This window comes from Anser anser (genome assembly GCF_964211835.1).
Source record: "Anser anser genome assembly, chromosome: 2".
Taxonomy (NCBI): Eukaryota; Metazoa; Chordata; class Aves; order Anseriformes; family Anatidae; genus Anser; species Anser anser.
Genome location: NC_139721.1, coordinates 129,900,511 through 129,913,442, shown reverse-complemented (window position 1 = coordinate 129,913,442; position 12,932 = coordinate 129,900,511). Strand labels below are relative to the sequence as shown.

The 12,932-nt window shown below is 39.9% G+C and overlaps 2 protein-coding genes across 6 annotated transcripts in view; one reads left to right on the top strand and one right to left on the bottom strand.

Moving 5' to 3' along the window:
• ITGB8 (integrin subunit beta 8) overlaps positions 1–1,823 on the top strand; it is a 47,878-nt gene extending 46,055 nt beyond the window's left edge. Inside the window, exons 14-15 of the mRNA XM_083823214.1 lie at positions 1,316–1,441; positions 1,711–1,823. Coding sequence (XP_083679340.1) covers positions 1,316–1,441; positions 1,711–1,764 — 180 coding nt within the window. The 3' untranslated portion in view covers positions 1,765–1,823. The remainder of the gene's footprint in view (positions 1–1,315; positions 1,442–1,710) is intronic.
• On the bottom strand, positions 59–10,382 carry LOC310893797 (uncharacterized protein). 5 transcript variants are annotated; one of them, XM_083823217.1, is made up of 6 exons: positions 5,627–10,378; positions 4,761–4,961; positions 3,394–3,596; positions 2,696–2,766; positions 1,163–1,282; positions 59–522 (listed from the first exon to the last, which is right to left on the bottom strand). In XM_083823217.1, exons 3-6 carry the CDS (start codon positions 3,429–3,431, stop codon positions 365–367), a joined length of 387 nt encoding a protein of 128 aa, XP_083679343.1. In that variant the 5' UTR covers positions 3,432–3,596; positions 4,761–4,961; positions 5,627–10,378; the 3' UTR covers positions 59–364. The 5 variants fall into 5 exon arrangements, 3 of the variants coding, with proteins under 3 accessions (XP_083679343.1, XP_083679342.1, XP_083679344.1); XM_083823216.1 differs by having other exon boundaries at positions 4,761–10,378; XR_014579294.1 differs by lacking the exon at positions 3,394–3,596 and having other exon boundaries at positions 4,761–10,382.
• Positions 10,383–12,932: the final 2,550 nt, after the last annotated feature.

The window sequence follows — 12,932 nt, the reverse complement described above, 5'->3', positions numbered from 1 at the left end:
AGTTTGGGGGTAAAGCTGGTTTGCCTTGCCCCACTCAATTGAAATATGAACGTACCAGGAGGTGTTACCAGTTTATTGGAGACAAGAAAATACTCCATGGAGAAATGCAATCTATATGTTATTAGTAGGCAGTTACAGCATCCTTCTGCTTTGCACTGCCTTGGTGGTAGAGGAGTTACTGCCATAGAAATGGCAGTTTCTTGTAGATGCCTCATCTATGCCACTCACGACAGACCTAAGTTGCTTTACAAGTACTGGTGAAAACGCTTAAGTTTTGGAAGGGTTACGCACCTTCTGTTCTCCTGCAGAATTGGTAATAGCGTATGCTTTATACAACACCATGAAATTTCTCATAAAAAGGACTTTAGACATGCTGACATTCAAAATTTGTGCTGCAAGATAACGATGCATCAGAGACAGCTGTGGCACTAGGCCACCTGACAACGCCAGTGGTAAAACCAGCTGTAGGACTTCTCTCATGTGGAGGAAAGGTCATGCTTCTAAGAAGACCCAGGTTTTGCTCTGGAGAATGAGAGAGAAGTGGAATCAAGAGATGACTGATATATTCCCAGTCATTAAACCACCTAGTGGCCATGCCCTAACAATATACAATAGAACAGAAAATATTGGGAAAAGGTGTACAGCAAACCTAGAAAGAAAAATAGATAGATATGTATATATTATATATATATCATATATATGTCTACCATATATATATGGTAGATGGCAATCTGTGCGTCTTAGTTACTTTTTCTGTCAAAGCAATGAACATAATCCCAATATAAACCTGATGAGATGAAGGCTAAGGAATTTCCTTTCACAGAGGAAGAAGATACATAAGCATTTACTAACACAAAGAGCAAGCAGTCCCACAGAGAAATACACATTTTCCACAGCAGCTCTTTATGGAGGGAACGAATGTTGTCAGCAACTTGCAGTAAACATCAGCCTACGTCAGACATAGAGTTTAAGCACGTATCTTGAGCTACAGACATAGTGCTCCTTTTTTCCATTTGATATGTAAGCTCAAAGTCAGTGTTAACACTAACCTTAAGTCTCTGATAGACTGGCACCAAACAGTGCTGCACACCCTATGTGTTGTGGAATAATAGTAAGTGATCTGTATGAAGTCTTCCTGTGAAATCTTGTAATCAAAACATACCTGTATACTTTAAAATGTCCAGGTAGCGGTAGGTTTTTGACACAGGCAGCATCGTATTTATCCAATTTCCATTCACGTCCATGAAGCTGTCAGTGAGGGCACAACAGTGCTCTAGTTTGGCTGTAATGTAATGCAACTGCTATTTTGTTGCAGATACCATTGGCAAGAAAAAGACTTGCTGCTCAAGCTCTTCAAAGAGGAAAGAAACCTAAGTTACAGCCTCTAAAGCCGGAGGAGGAAAGAGATCCTGATTTCAGCCACTTTTTTGACACCAGTCATGTAGGTGCACACTATTACAGAATTTCTCTGCCTGCATGCTTCCCATTGTGGTAGGTGCAGAATTTGATGTGGTATACAGAGAGGATGGGAGGAGGAAAGTTCTGCGTTAGGAACTGCTGTAAGTTATCTGCTCAGCACAGAGGATTGAGTGAAGATCTGAATATGCATGATGACAGCCAAAGTTGATTATTAGTATCATGAATAAAAACTTTGTTAACAGAGATTTTAACTAGTGAGGAGTTAATGCGGGTGGTTTGTTCTCCTTCTAGGTCTACAACAAAGACAAGAACCTTGGAAACACACTCCTGCTACCCTGGGTTTAAAATCAAAGAGTTTAAATATATTGTATGAATTAAATAAAAAAAATCTAGTTTTACAGAAACCAAAATTGTCTGGAGCTGTGTTTAGAGCACAGGTATGCTCACTGCAGTGCATGGGTTTCTGACTGCTCATCTTCTGCTTGGAATTCTTGGGCTGGACAATTCTGACTGTTCAGAATACACATTACCTAGACATAGGTAAGTCTGATTTATTAGCTCTAGAGGGCTGCAAGCCTGATTTATTAGCTCTAGAGAGGCCCAACATTATCTCCTGGCCCTTCCTCCTGAGGAAGTGGTGGTGGGTGGCAGAAAGCAGCGTTCCTTTCTGCATACCATTCATCATCTGCTCGGCCCAGAGCATAGTGTGGCCCCTGGCTATTTTCTTGGCCTTGAGCTGGATGATTCATGAAGGACAGTTACTGTTTAATAAAGATGATGTGTATGCAAGCTGATAAAACTAAATGATTAACCACAAAAACACAGTATTGCCAAGTTATGTCACATTATGCTTATTGAAATCAGGGCATGTGACGTATTTCTTTCAGCTATGCAGCTTGCCAAGTTCCCCTTTCGAGCCCCTAACCAACATTTCATCCCAAACCTCTGTTTATGCCTCCACAATCTGGAGAGTGCAGGACCTGCTCCTGGCTGGGATTTCTGTGCTCCCAAAACTGCTCACAGGAGCAGCCTTTCCCTTAAAATCCTCTTCTGACTCTTTAGCCTTTGACCGTGGCCTTAGCACATCCATTCTGAAAGCATCAATGAGGGCACACAATATGTGGTTTAACAGCTATGAAGACAGGGGACAAGCCAATGGATAAGTTTTCTGTGGAATTTTTAGACACACCTTTGCTTTACTCTCCTTTAGGAGAAACAGGAACTTTAAAGACTTCTCCAACTTAAGCATGGTGCTCTCTACCAAGATCATCCTTACCTTCATGTTTAAGGTGTACAGCTTGTGGTTGTCTCCTGTCCTTGAATCGTTCTGCATCTGTGCCCAGGCTCCTGTGGAAAAAAAAAAAAAAAAAAAACAGCAAAAATAAATACTTCCCATACTTCTCTCTAAGTTGGGCTGAGAAAATTTTCCTCACCATGACTTCTTTGAAAATTGCAGACACTAAATCACAGGGCTTCATCAGCAAGCAGCTGATTTATCATGAGGAAAGCTTTTTTGGGCAAACAGGAACAAGTTCTAGTCTGTAGAGCAAAACTAAACAGAGCACCTCTCAACCTGATCAGATGCACTCACATTCCTCTGCTCTTTTCCAATGTTAGGAAGTCAGGTCTGTTCCTTGGTGAACTTGCCAGTTCCAAAATACTCACACATTCTCTAGCTGTAACCTTTAAACCTGACACCTCTCAAGCTATATGCAACACATACACACACACACACAAAAAGTCATTTTCTTTTAAGTACCATCATTTTGATTATATTTTTTAACTATTTGTAAATATTTATTCTTCTATACCTTTATATGTCTGCACATTCCATGCAAATCAAATTTCTTCAGTATCAAGTTCATTTCTGATTGCTCAATATCCTGTCAGACCAGACCATATATATATATGTGCTATATAAATATATGAACTATATATACAGATCCAGTCTCACATACTTCTTTATATACATACATTTGAAATGGTGATTTCTCCATTACTTTCTCATGCATAGCAGGGTCTTCCTTTAAAAATTCCTGTACTTATCCAAATTTCCCTTGATGACTAGGCTGCTATGATGCTGAAACCATGACCTGAAGTGTTCCCCAGTATTAATCCCCTTGACTCTTTGTGCTTTCCTGTTTATCTTTTGTTGGCCGCTGTCCTACGCATTAAAACTACATCGTGGAAGACAGACACAGCACCTTACACAGTGGACTCTTGGTTAGTGACTGGGCTCTAGTTGTGATGTTACAAATATCAAGTGAACATTTCTTTAGCCACTTAATTTCTCATGCTTGTGAGAGTGAGGTCTTGGTTTTAAACAAGAAAAGAATCATTAGGTAAAAAAAAAGATAATGTCAAATAATTTTGCAAAAACAAAAATAGTGACAGTCTCCAAAGGAAGATTCATTGTCATATGACATAGAATGCTTCATGCTGTTTAAAATGAAAAGCAATTAGATTAATTTCCAGACAAAAAGATAAAAAATGTTTTTTGTCTGAATTTCAATACTGTGAAATTGTTGGGCTCATGTGCTTCAGCTGAAGAATGTGTTAGAAGTGAACATACTGAGCATCCTTGACTATCAACTCCTTAAGCTCCCCTGTGAGATCAGGTATAACAGATCAAGAAAGTTAACATTTGTAACACGTCGTCTCCCTCCTTCAAAAATCTGGTATCTTACAGGACCATTTGTTAGCCAGAACATAAGAAGCTTTATTTATTGTCTTAGTTGTTGTTCCCTGTTGGATCACAGAGTATTTATGCAAACAGCTATTGTAGAATGTTCTTATTTTTCCTACTACTTTTTGCTTACTGAAGAATTTCTTCAGATTTCAACTACATGAAAAGCATGCAATGTAGAATCCACTGTACTACCCCCAGGAATTTTGTCTGGATAGCTGGCTTTTTGTCAAATGTGTTAATGAAAAATTTGCTGTTATTTCATAAAGAAAAAAAGGAAAAAATAACAAATGGCTGTCAACATCATTTGAAATACCTTGAAGGAAAATGTGTTACTGAATAATTGCTATCATTTAAGCTATTTGATACATTTGGTGACCTAGTTCATGTGGAATCCATGTACTTTTATCTTGCCAAATTTTACTCCCTACTTGGTTAGTGCCCTGTTACTACTGCTCCTCTAGGCCAATGCAGGTGCTTGCCAACAAAATTAAGTCTGCAATGTCCTTTGAACTAAACAGATAAGGGAAATGTTATTCTTGAGCAAGCTTTGGCAAAGAGGTTGTGATCATAGCAAAATTATAATACCATCACCTGCATTATTGCAGCTTTATAGGATATAAATTAATAGCAACATTCACATACAGCTACATACCTGAAATCTTGCTAATTAAGGGTTATTATAACAGATATTTTTTTCCCTGAGATTTGAATTCTGTTGAAATATTCCTCACAGCAATCTCTTTTCTTTATAGCTTTTGCTTAGTTTGAAGGATCCCTGTCTGAGTGAATCAGAAGTCTCCTCCAGATATCACCCTCCTACCATTACAACTTTGCCTTTCTTCTGTTTCCAGTTCTGCATAGGATTCAGTGAATGTTTCAGAGAAGTTTCAGAGAAAGTTCCCAGAGCCCTGGTCTCTTTTTTTTTTTTTCAGAGGAAAAAATTCTGTTTGCTGGGTGAGACCATCTTCCTTTCTTCTTTCTCTACATTCTACACCCAGAACAGCACCCTCACTAAGAGAGGGCACATGCTTATAATCTAGCTGAGGGAAACCTGATATTGTAGTCACATCTCCTTTCACTTGTTAGTATTACATCCTTGGATATCTCCTCTGTCAGCCTAGCTCTCAGCACATGTAGGTTGCTTTTTAGAAGACCAAGCTGTTCAGCTACATAAGGTGTCCCCAGCAAACATCTCCATTAGCCTGTCTTCCTCTGGGTCATGTATGTTACCGTGACATCCATATGTGCAGCTCCTGGTTTCCTCACGGGGGAGTACTCACATAAGTCTCCCCCTCTACCCCCAGGAAAAGCACTTCTAGAGTTCTTTCCTCCTTTCATCTTTTTGAACAGTTCTAAGAGCAATTCCTAAATCAGTCCCTTTTGTCAGCTACTCTTTCTCCCATTAGTCTCCCCAAGTGCATACACCCACAAAAACAAATAAATAAAAAAAAAAATAGTCACCAACCCCTTCTATTCCTGCCTGTCTACAAGAGCAAAAAATCTTGCCTAGCTACTTACTTCTGGGCTCCTACTCACTCCATGCTAGAGCTGGCCCTAATTAAGAAAGACATACTTCTCTTGCCCCTGGCTTTATACCTGTGGTTGGGTGGCCTCCTCCCACTCATCCCACTCCAAACTCTTCCCAGATGGGTTGTTGTCCTTGAATGCCCTTGTTTGGTTACTTGATTGGCTAACTAGCATCTTGGCTCTATACAGAGGGTTCTAGAAAGGGGAAAATTCTTGTAAATGGAATATTGAATTATATGAAGGATATGGAAACAAATGTTTGTTTAAGGAGATGATAAAATTTACAACTGAAAGGACTGTAATACTTTTAATTTTCCTATAGTAGAAATTAGTTCTTTAGCTCCTAGCTCAGCCTCCTGCTTCATTTTAGCTTTTCTGCCTACCAGCTAGCCCACAACTTCCCCCAGTGGGAAAGGTACTTACAGCACCCCAACAGTTTCGCAGCAAATCTGCTACCTCCTCGCTAAATTTCTGTCTGTTACCCATATTTCACAGCAGAGTTCCTTCAGCGTCTAAACCTGGATTCCTATGCACAGTCTCTGCTTCATTCAGTTTCTGTACCTACCTATCTTCAGAGCTTCTGCAAAAGTATTTTTAGGAGGTCAAATAAACAAATAAATAAATAAACAAATGTTATTCTGTGATTGGGTAACTTATAAAGGGCCTAGAAATCTGAAGTGTTTTCAAAGTCTGGGGGCCAGAGTTAAGGGAGTATGCCCAAGTCACACAGAAGATGAAGCTGTTGTATTTGGTCCCTAGGCTGTCCTGCTGCCAAAGATATAACCTGATAACCAGGTCATTTGGTAGATGAAGATCCCAGAATTATAAACTGATTTTTTAATTAGATACAGCTATGAAAAAAGGCAAGGATTGTTTCTAAGACAAAATTAAAATGAGACAGAAACAAACGTATATCTGAAAACAGTTATAACAAAGATTATCATGTCCTCATTATCATGTCCTCTGCTATAGCGATACCTTAAAAATGGTCTTTTGTGGTGGGAAATCATGATTTTACTCCTAGGCTTCGTTCAAAGTCTAAAGTTCTGAACTTAAAAATTTTGGCAGAGATTCCCTCTGGCACAGCAAAGGCCCAAATGCACTCCTACATTTGTTGAATCCCAAGAAGTGGAAAATTTAAAAGCTAGAAAAGACTATAGGGATAGCTCTGAAAGTAAGACTCAGCACGGCAGAAATCTATTAAGATATTTTCCACAGCATGAATCTCTCAGGCTTTTCCACATGGGGTAAGTATTTGGATTAAGGTAGACATCTTGACAGGCTGGAAGAATGGGCCAACAGGAACCTCGTGAAATTTATCAAGGACAAATGCCAAGTCCCACACCTGGGGTGGACTAACCCCTTGCACTGATCCAGGCTGGGGTCTTCCCTGTTAGGGAGCAGCTCTGCTGGAAAGGATATGGGAGTCCTGGTGGACACAAGTTGAGAGTGAGATAGCTGTGAGCCCTGGCACCAAGGAAAGCCAACAGCATTCTGTGCTGTACTAACAGGAGCATAGCTGGGAAAATGATGGAAGTGGTTGCACCTCTTTAATTGGCACTCATTAGACCACATCTAGATACTGCATCCAATCTGGGGGCCTCCATACAAGAAAGCCTGATAACCTGGAGCAAGTTCAGTGAAGAGCCACCAAGACATTTGGGGCTGGAGCATTTGCTTAGCAAGGAGGGGCTGAGGGATCAGGGCTTCTTCAGCTTGGAAAAGGCTTCAGGGGGCTGAAAAGCAGCTTGCCAGGGACTATTGGGAGGTTATCAAGAACACAAGCACTCCATAGTGCATGGTGGATAATGGACATAAGTTGAAATGAGAGGTTCAATCTGGATATAAGTAAAAATATTCATTCTGAGGGTAATTAAGCATTGGAGGAGGTTTCTCAAAGAGGCTGTAGGGTCTCTGTTCTTCAGTGTTTTCAAAATCCAGATGGACGAGGTTCTGAGCAACCCTATCTGATAGTGTTGACCCTCCTTTGAGCAGGAGGTTGTACTAGACACTTTGCAAGGTCCCTTCCAACCTGAATAGGTCTGTGAGTCTGTTATAAATGTGGAACCTGGTTCTTCTCTTCTTCCATATTACCTGCATTTACTTCAAGAGGCCTGCTGTATGCAAGGGAAAAACTGTACTGCTAGCAACAAATCTGCTTAGAGTCTGATGGGAAGGAAAAGCTGCCATTTTCAAACTCCTGTACAAAGCAGATGGATCTTCTTCACTAAATGAATAGCTATATACAGAAATTCAGTACAGTGAAATTTATCGCAGATCTTGATTTTTGATTGTGTCTTTCTTATATGGCCATGGAAGAGTTTTGCCATCTAAAGCACGGGACTATGTCCTGCTCTGAGGCATGTACAAATCCCCTTAGCTTTAATGGGAATAATATACACAGCTGAGGGCATGGCTTGGCCCATGGTCAACATTCTCCTAATTTTTTTTTCCTGCATTTTTTTCCTTGTAGTATTCATCTTTTTCCTTTCCAAAGGTTCTGATGTCATTCCTGTTGCTGCAATTATAGACTTCATTTACTTTAGTGGGAACATCTTTGAAGTCTAATTAGATTTCTTGAGAAAGACTATGGTAATCTGAAATAGAAATTCACAAGATCACTTCAGGCCAAAAGTGTCACGCAGCAATAATAGACCAAATATTATGCAATTTTGCTGTAATTCATGCTCTTTCCACTCATGAATTGGATTTGAAAAGCTTGGGGAACATATATGACATATCAGAGAAGTGCCAAATGTTCCTCATATAGTTCATATTCACATTTCCTATGGAAAATGTCCCTTCTCTTCCCCTTCCCATATACAGCTAAAGTTTGTCCATCACACCAGGGCAATCATTTATGTCCACAAAGTTGTAAAACATAACTTGGTTCACTGTAATTTAGAACACTGTGTAGGCTATTGTTAATTCAGAGCGAATTTAAAGGGGGATTTACTGCACATGTATAAAAAACACCACAACTGACTGATGTCCACCATATAAAGCTGGACATGCCTGCTTTAAAAGCCAAGCAGAGGGCAAGGCGCCCCAGCGCCAGTGGCAAATGCTTGGTTCATGTCCTCTCTGCACTGTCCCTGCTGCTTAGCCAGGGATGGGACCAGGCTGCACCAACCCCAGGGCCACCTCCTCCCAAATCCTCACTTTCCTTGGAGGTTTCACACTGACGCACTGAGCAGGCATGAACCCATTAAGATATTGTGAGAAAGTAGCCTGGAGTTGTATGGCCACAAGCTGTTACTAACATGCACTGAGCAGACCAGGAAAAAAAGCAGTTTAGGTTTTCATGCAAAAACCTTGAACCAACACAATAGAAACCATAAACTGGGTATGTGTGTTCCTCAAGGTCATGCAAAAATGTTTTTGCTTTTGTTTTCTTTGTTTTTCCCCCTCTGGGTTTCTATAATATCGCCTAAACTATGGTGATGCAGCAGTAACATTTTTCTTATTAAACTGGAATCCTGAGGGGAAAACCCTTCTCATAAATTTTTGAGGTGAAAACAACTGCAAGGATAGTTATAACCAAGGGAGAGGCTTGAACCCTTAACTGCTGACTGATAGTTTATTAAAAAAATAGAGTTTGGCAGGGAAAAGTATTGTTATGAGAAAGCTTAATCCACCGTCAAATATTTTATTACATTTCAGAATCAAATTGCAGGCTTCAAGATATTTTAAATATTAAGAAAAGAATATAACAAAGGGATTATATAAACAAGGTTGAATGTAATGCCACTCACAGTAACTTTAGGAAGGCAGACTCTTTCTACAGCAGTGAAGGTAGATCAATTTCATAGGAGAAGGAAAAAAAAAAAGACGATATATGTATATTTTTATTAATGGTTTTCTTTTCCTGCCCCCCACAAAAAATGGGCCATTTGACAGTCTAAAGTGAGACTGCACTAATTTTGATATATTGAAGAAAAAAGAAGGTTCCTCAATCTGATGTTAGTTTGCCATTTTATGTACCAAAAATATCAAGAATGAGATGAGTTTAACTTAGCTTTGGCATCTGTGCCTTCTCTGATGGTTTTAGATTGCTTTTTAACTTGCTTAATAAACAAAGAGAAAGGTTGAAATCCAAGATTTAGACAGAAGCCAAATATATTCATTATTGGCTTGATTAGTAAAGGATGTATTTCTATGGCTCTGAGAAAAAAAAAAATGTTATTTGAATCTTTAAAAGAAATTCTAAAACATAGCATAAGCATTTAAACTTCCTTGAAATTCCAGGTACAGTACAGTATATACCTGTAGGAATTGAATCAGGCAAAAAATAATAATAATTCAAAAAAATAGAGTTACAATTAACTTTACAATGTTTAAAACTAAAATAAACAGAACTGCTTTCAGTTACTTTATGTGTTATATATTTATAGAAGCATATTATTCACTTACTGTTTTATGTCTTCCCACATTTTCAAGCATGAGTGAAACAGCTACATCTTAAAGAGCTCAGTCTGTTTGCAATGAGAACTCAGTCTCTTTTGCTCCTGGCTACTGAATCAATGTATGCTTTCTTGGTCAAGGTCCACAGGTATGAGACTTAGAGAGCTAATCAGTGGCCTACATCTTTCCCAGCAGGTCATGAGGATGGCAAGCCACATGTTCACAGTCTATGTTACTTGCTTCAATTAATATGGAAATATAAGGAAAGGTAAGATTGCAAGAGATACTTGCAGATGGGATGGTATTCTTAAAAAATAAAAAAGAATACTTACAACTTAATTCTGTTTTAGATTATGTACTAACCTGGGAACAACGGATGCAAACCACTCCTGAGGCCAGCATTCTCTGCATTAGCAAGGTCCAGGTTCTGCTATTTGCATTGTTCATTCTGCATCAGAATAATAAAAGCGGTAGGCAAAATCTGGAAGGCCTTAAATCGACAGCAGATTACTTAAGTCAATAGCAGATTGCTTATGTCGATAACACTGTGCTTTCATCATGATTACAGGAAACTTGGTCAATGTTGCAACCCAGGCAGGCAGCCACCTTAAGGACAGCTCAAACTGTTTTCCTTTACTCTGTTTTGTTGTCCATGACAGAAGAGTCCTTTGCCCTTCAGCCCAAGACATGTGGGTCACTGGTGCATAAAACGTGTAGCACAGACCTTTTGGTGCTGCAGGAAGGGCAAAAACAGTGTACAATGAGCAAGGCTCTGTCTCCCCTCCTGGGGAGCTCCATGGCTTGTTTTAGGTGGGCATGTGGCCTTTGGATGACCAGAAAAATAAAACTTGAGAGCCAAACATGAGAGACACAAGCTTGCCAGTAGAGATGCACACACAAATTTCCTACGGATGCCATATTTACATCCCCACAAAGCTACCACACGGTTGAGTTTTCACGTGACAGATTAGCACACCAAGAAGAATATTAATTCCCCCTAAATATGTTGCCCAATAGTGGTATTTTATAACATATTCCAACTCTTAGCCCCCAGTCACAGTCCTTTCTTTAGACAGCTGTAGGGGACCTGCAGCACATTACTTCTAGTGGAGTCATGGCAGTGAAAGTTGCATTCAGCTCTTACTTTTCCAACAGGTAATAATGCAGATAGTTAAAGAAAAACAACAAACTATTAAAACGTTAAACAGCCAGATTCATCCAAGCATTGTTCTAATGTTACTCTAATGTAAATGCCATTTATAACTTTGGAGTCAGGCCATAATGAATCTGGCCTCAAAACTATGCATTGTGAACAGATGGTTGTAACTGAATATAAGCTTTAATTCACACGAAGGGATCTGTTGCTGTTTGTGGTTTTGTGGCATCAATAAAGCTCTGAGAATAAATTAGAGGCCTACAGTATATTTATTCTATGTGCTCTATTCTCTTGACAATTGCTTTACATTCTTTATGAGAAATAAGCACTAAATGTACAGAATGGAAGGCTTTTATCCTCAAAGCTTCTATTTCAGAGACACCAAAAATCTTCTGATTTTGCCCGTGGATTCAATAGGTCCAAGTAATTCCACATGTATCTGTAACTGGGTTCAAAACGGGGTTATTTGTTACTCTGCAGAAGTAGCCAGCAGTTACTCACCCATTGTGCTTCAGGCAAGGCAAGCCCCAAACAAAACTCCTGTGAGGCCACCATCCCTGGGGGCCAGGGCAAGTTGGGGCCAGCTCAGAACAAGCCCAGATCCTGCTCAGGATTTTGGCATTGTGTGCTGTGCCCCAACATCACAGCCCTCTGTTCTACAGTAGTGGGGCCCACATGGCACAGCTGCAGCCCTCTCTGTCAGGGAATCATACTCCTCTTAGCCTTTTTCAATGCTTAGAGGAGAAAAAAATAAGATACCCTATATGCCTTCTATAGGAAATCCAACTTGTGCACTGTAGTTACTAGTGGAGTGCCAGGATTTCTCATCTCCTAACAGGAAAGCAAGCTCTTCCTTTGTGCTCATGCCTCGTGTGTGTGTAGGAGTCTTCGGTAACATTAAGTACATGCATTTTTTCAGTTTCATCCAGTGATTTTAGGTCTCAAGGGTACTACTGCTTTTCCCCATCAAGGGGATCCCTCCTCCACACATGAACTGGTCAGCTATTCATACAAATACTGTTTATTCCTCTGTTTTTGAATTATGCCTATTAAAGAATTTGCTTTGCTGGGAGAGCGGCGTATCTGGGTTTTGGTACTGGCCCTGTGCCACTGTTTCCACATGCAAATCCTTGGAGCTACTGCTGTCAGCCTTTCCATCATGGCTCTAGGTTTCTACAGTTTTCATGGGTATCATTATTTATTTAGTTCTTCCTTTTTTTTTTTTTTTTGGGGGGGGGGTGTATGTCTGAAATCTGATTGCGCCTTTCAGACTTTAAAGCAAATTAAAAAAAAAAAAAAAAGGAGTTGTGGATCTATTGAAGTCTGGTTGCCTGCAGACTATTGCTCTCCATCCCCCTTAAGCCTCCCAATCTTTCTGTGACAAACCCAGCACGCTCTCTTATGTCCCCGGGTGGCTGGTTGGCAGATCAGAGGCTGAAGCAATGCATGTGCACATCGGCAGGCTGATGCCCCAACCAGCAACAGGCAGCTTTTGGAAAGGGTAAGGGGACACCACTCTTTCCATGTCTTGTGAACCCACATACTCTTTTATTCCACCTAATACTAGGAGAAATTTCTTCGTTTAAGAACTGTAGGCTGCTGTCATCTTTCAGAGTTATTAAAGGCAAGTGGCCAACTGTAAAACAATGTGATTGAGCAAATCTCTCTCCCTGTTATTGTGTTTCTATTACTATTATTGTTGATGTTTTGTTTGTTTTTTGTTGGTAGGTTGGTTGT

Bases quoted from the DNA above. Each gene is read 5' to 3' on its own strand.
- LOC310893797 (XM_083823216.1), bottom strand. From the start codon at position 3,431: ATGCATGAGAAAGTAATGGAGAAATCACCATTTCAAAT. The intron at 1,283-2,695 runs GTAAGGATGATC...ATTACATTACAG, and splicing joins TGTACACCTTAAACATGAAG to CCAAACTAGAGCACTGTTGT. The intron at 523-1,162 runs GTATGTTTTGAT...CTCATTCTCCAG, and splicing joins GGACATTTTAAAGTATACAG to AGCAAAACCTGGGTCTTCTT.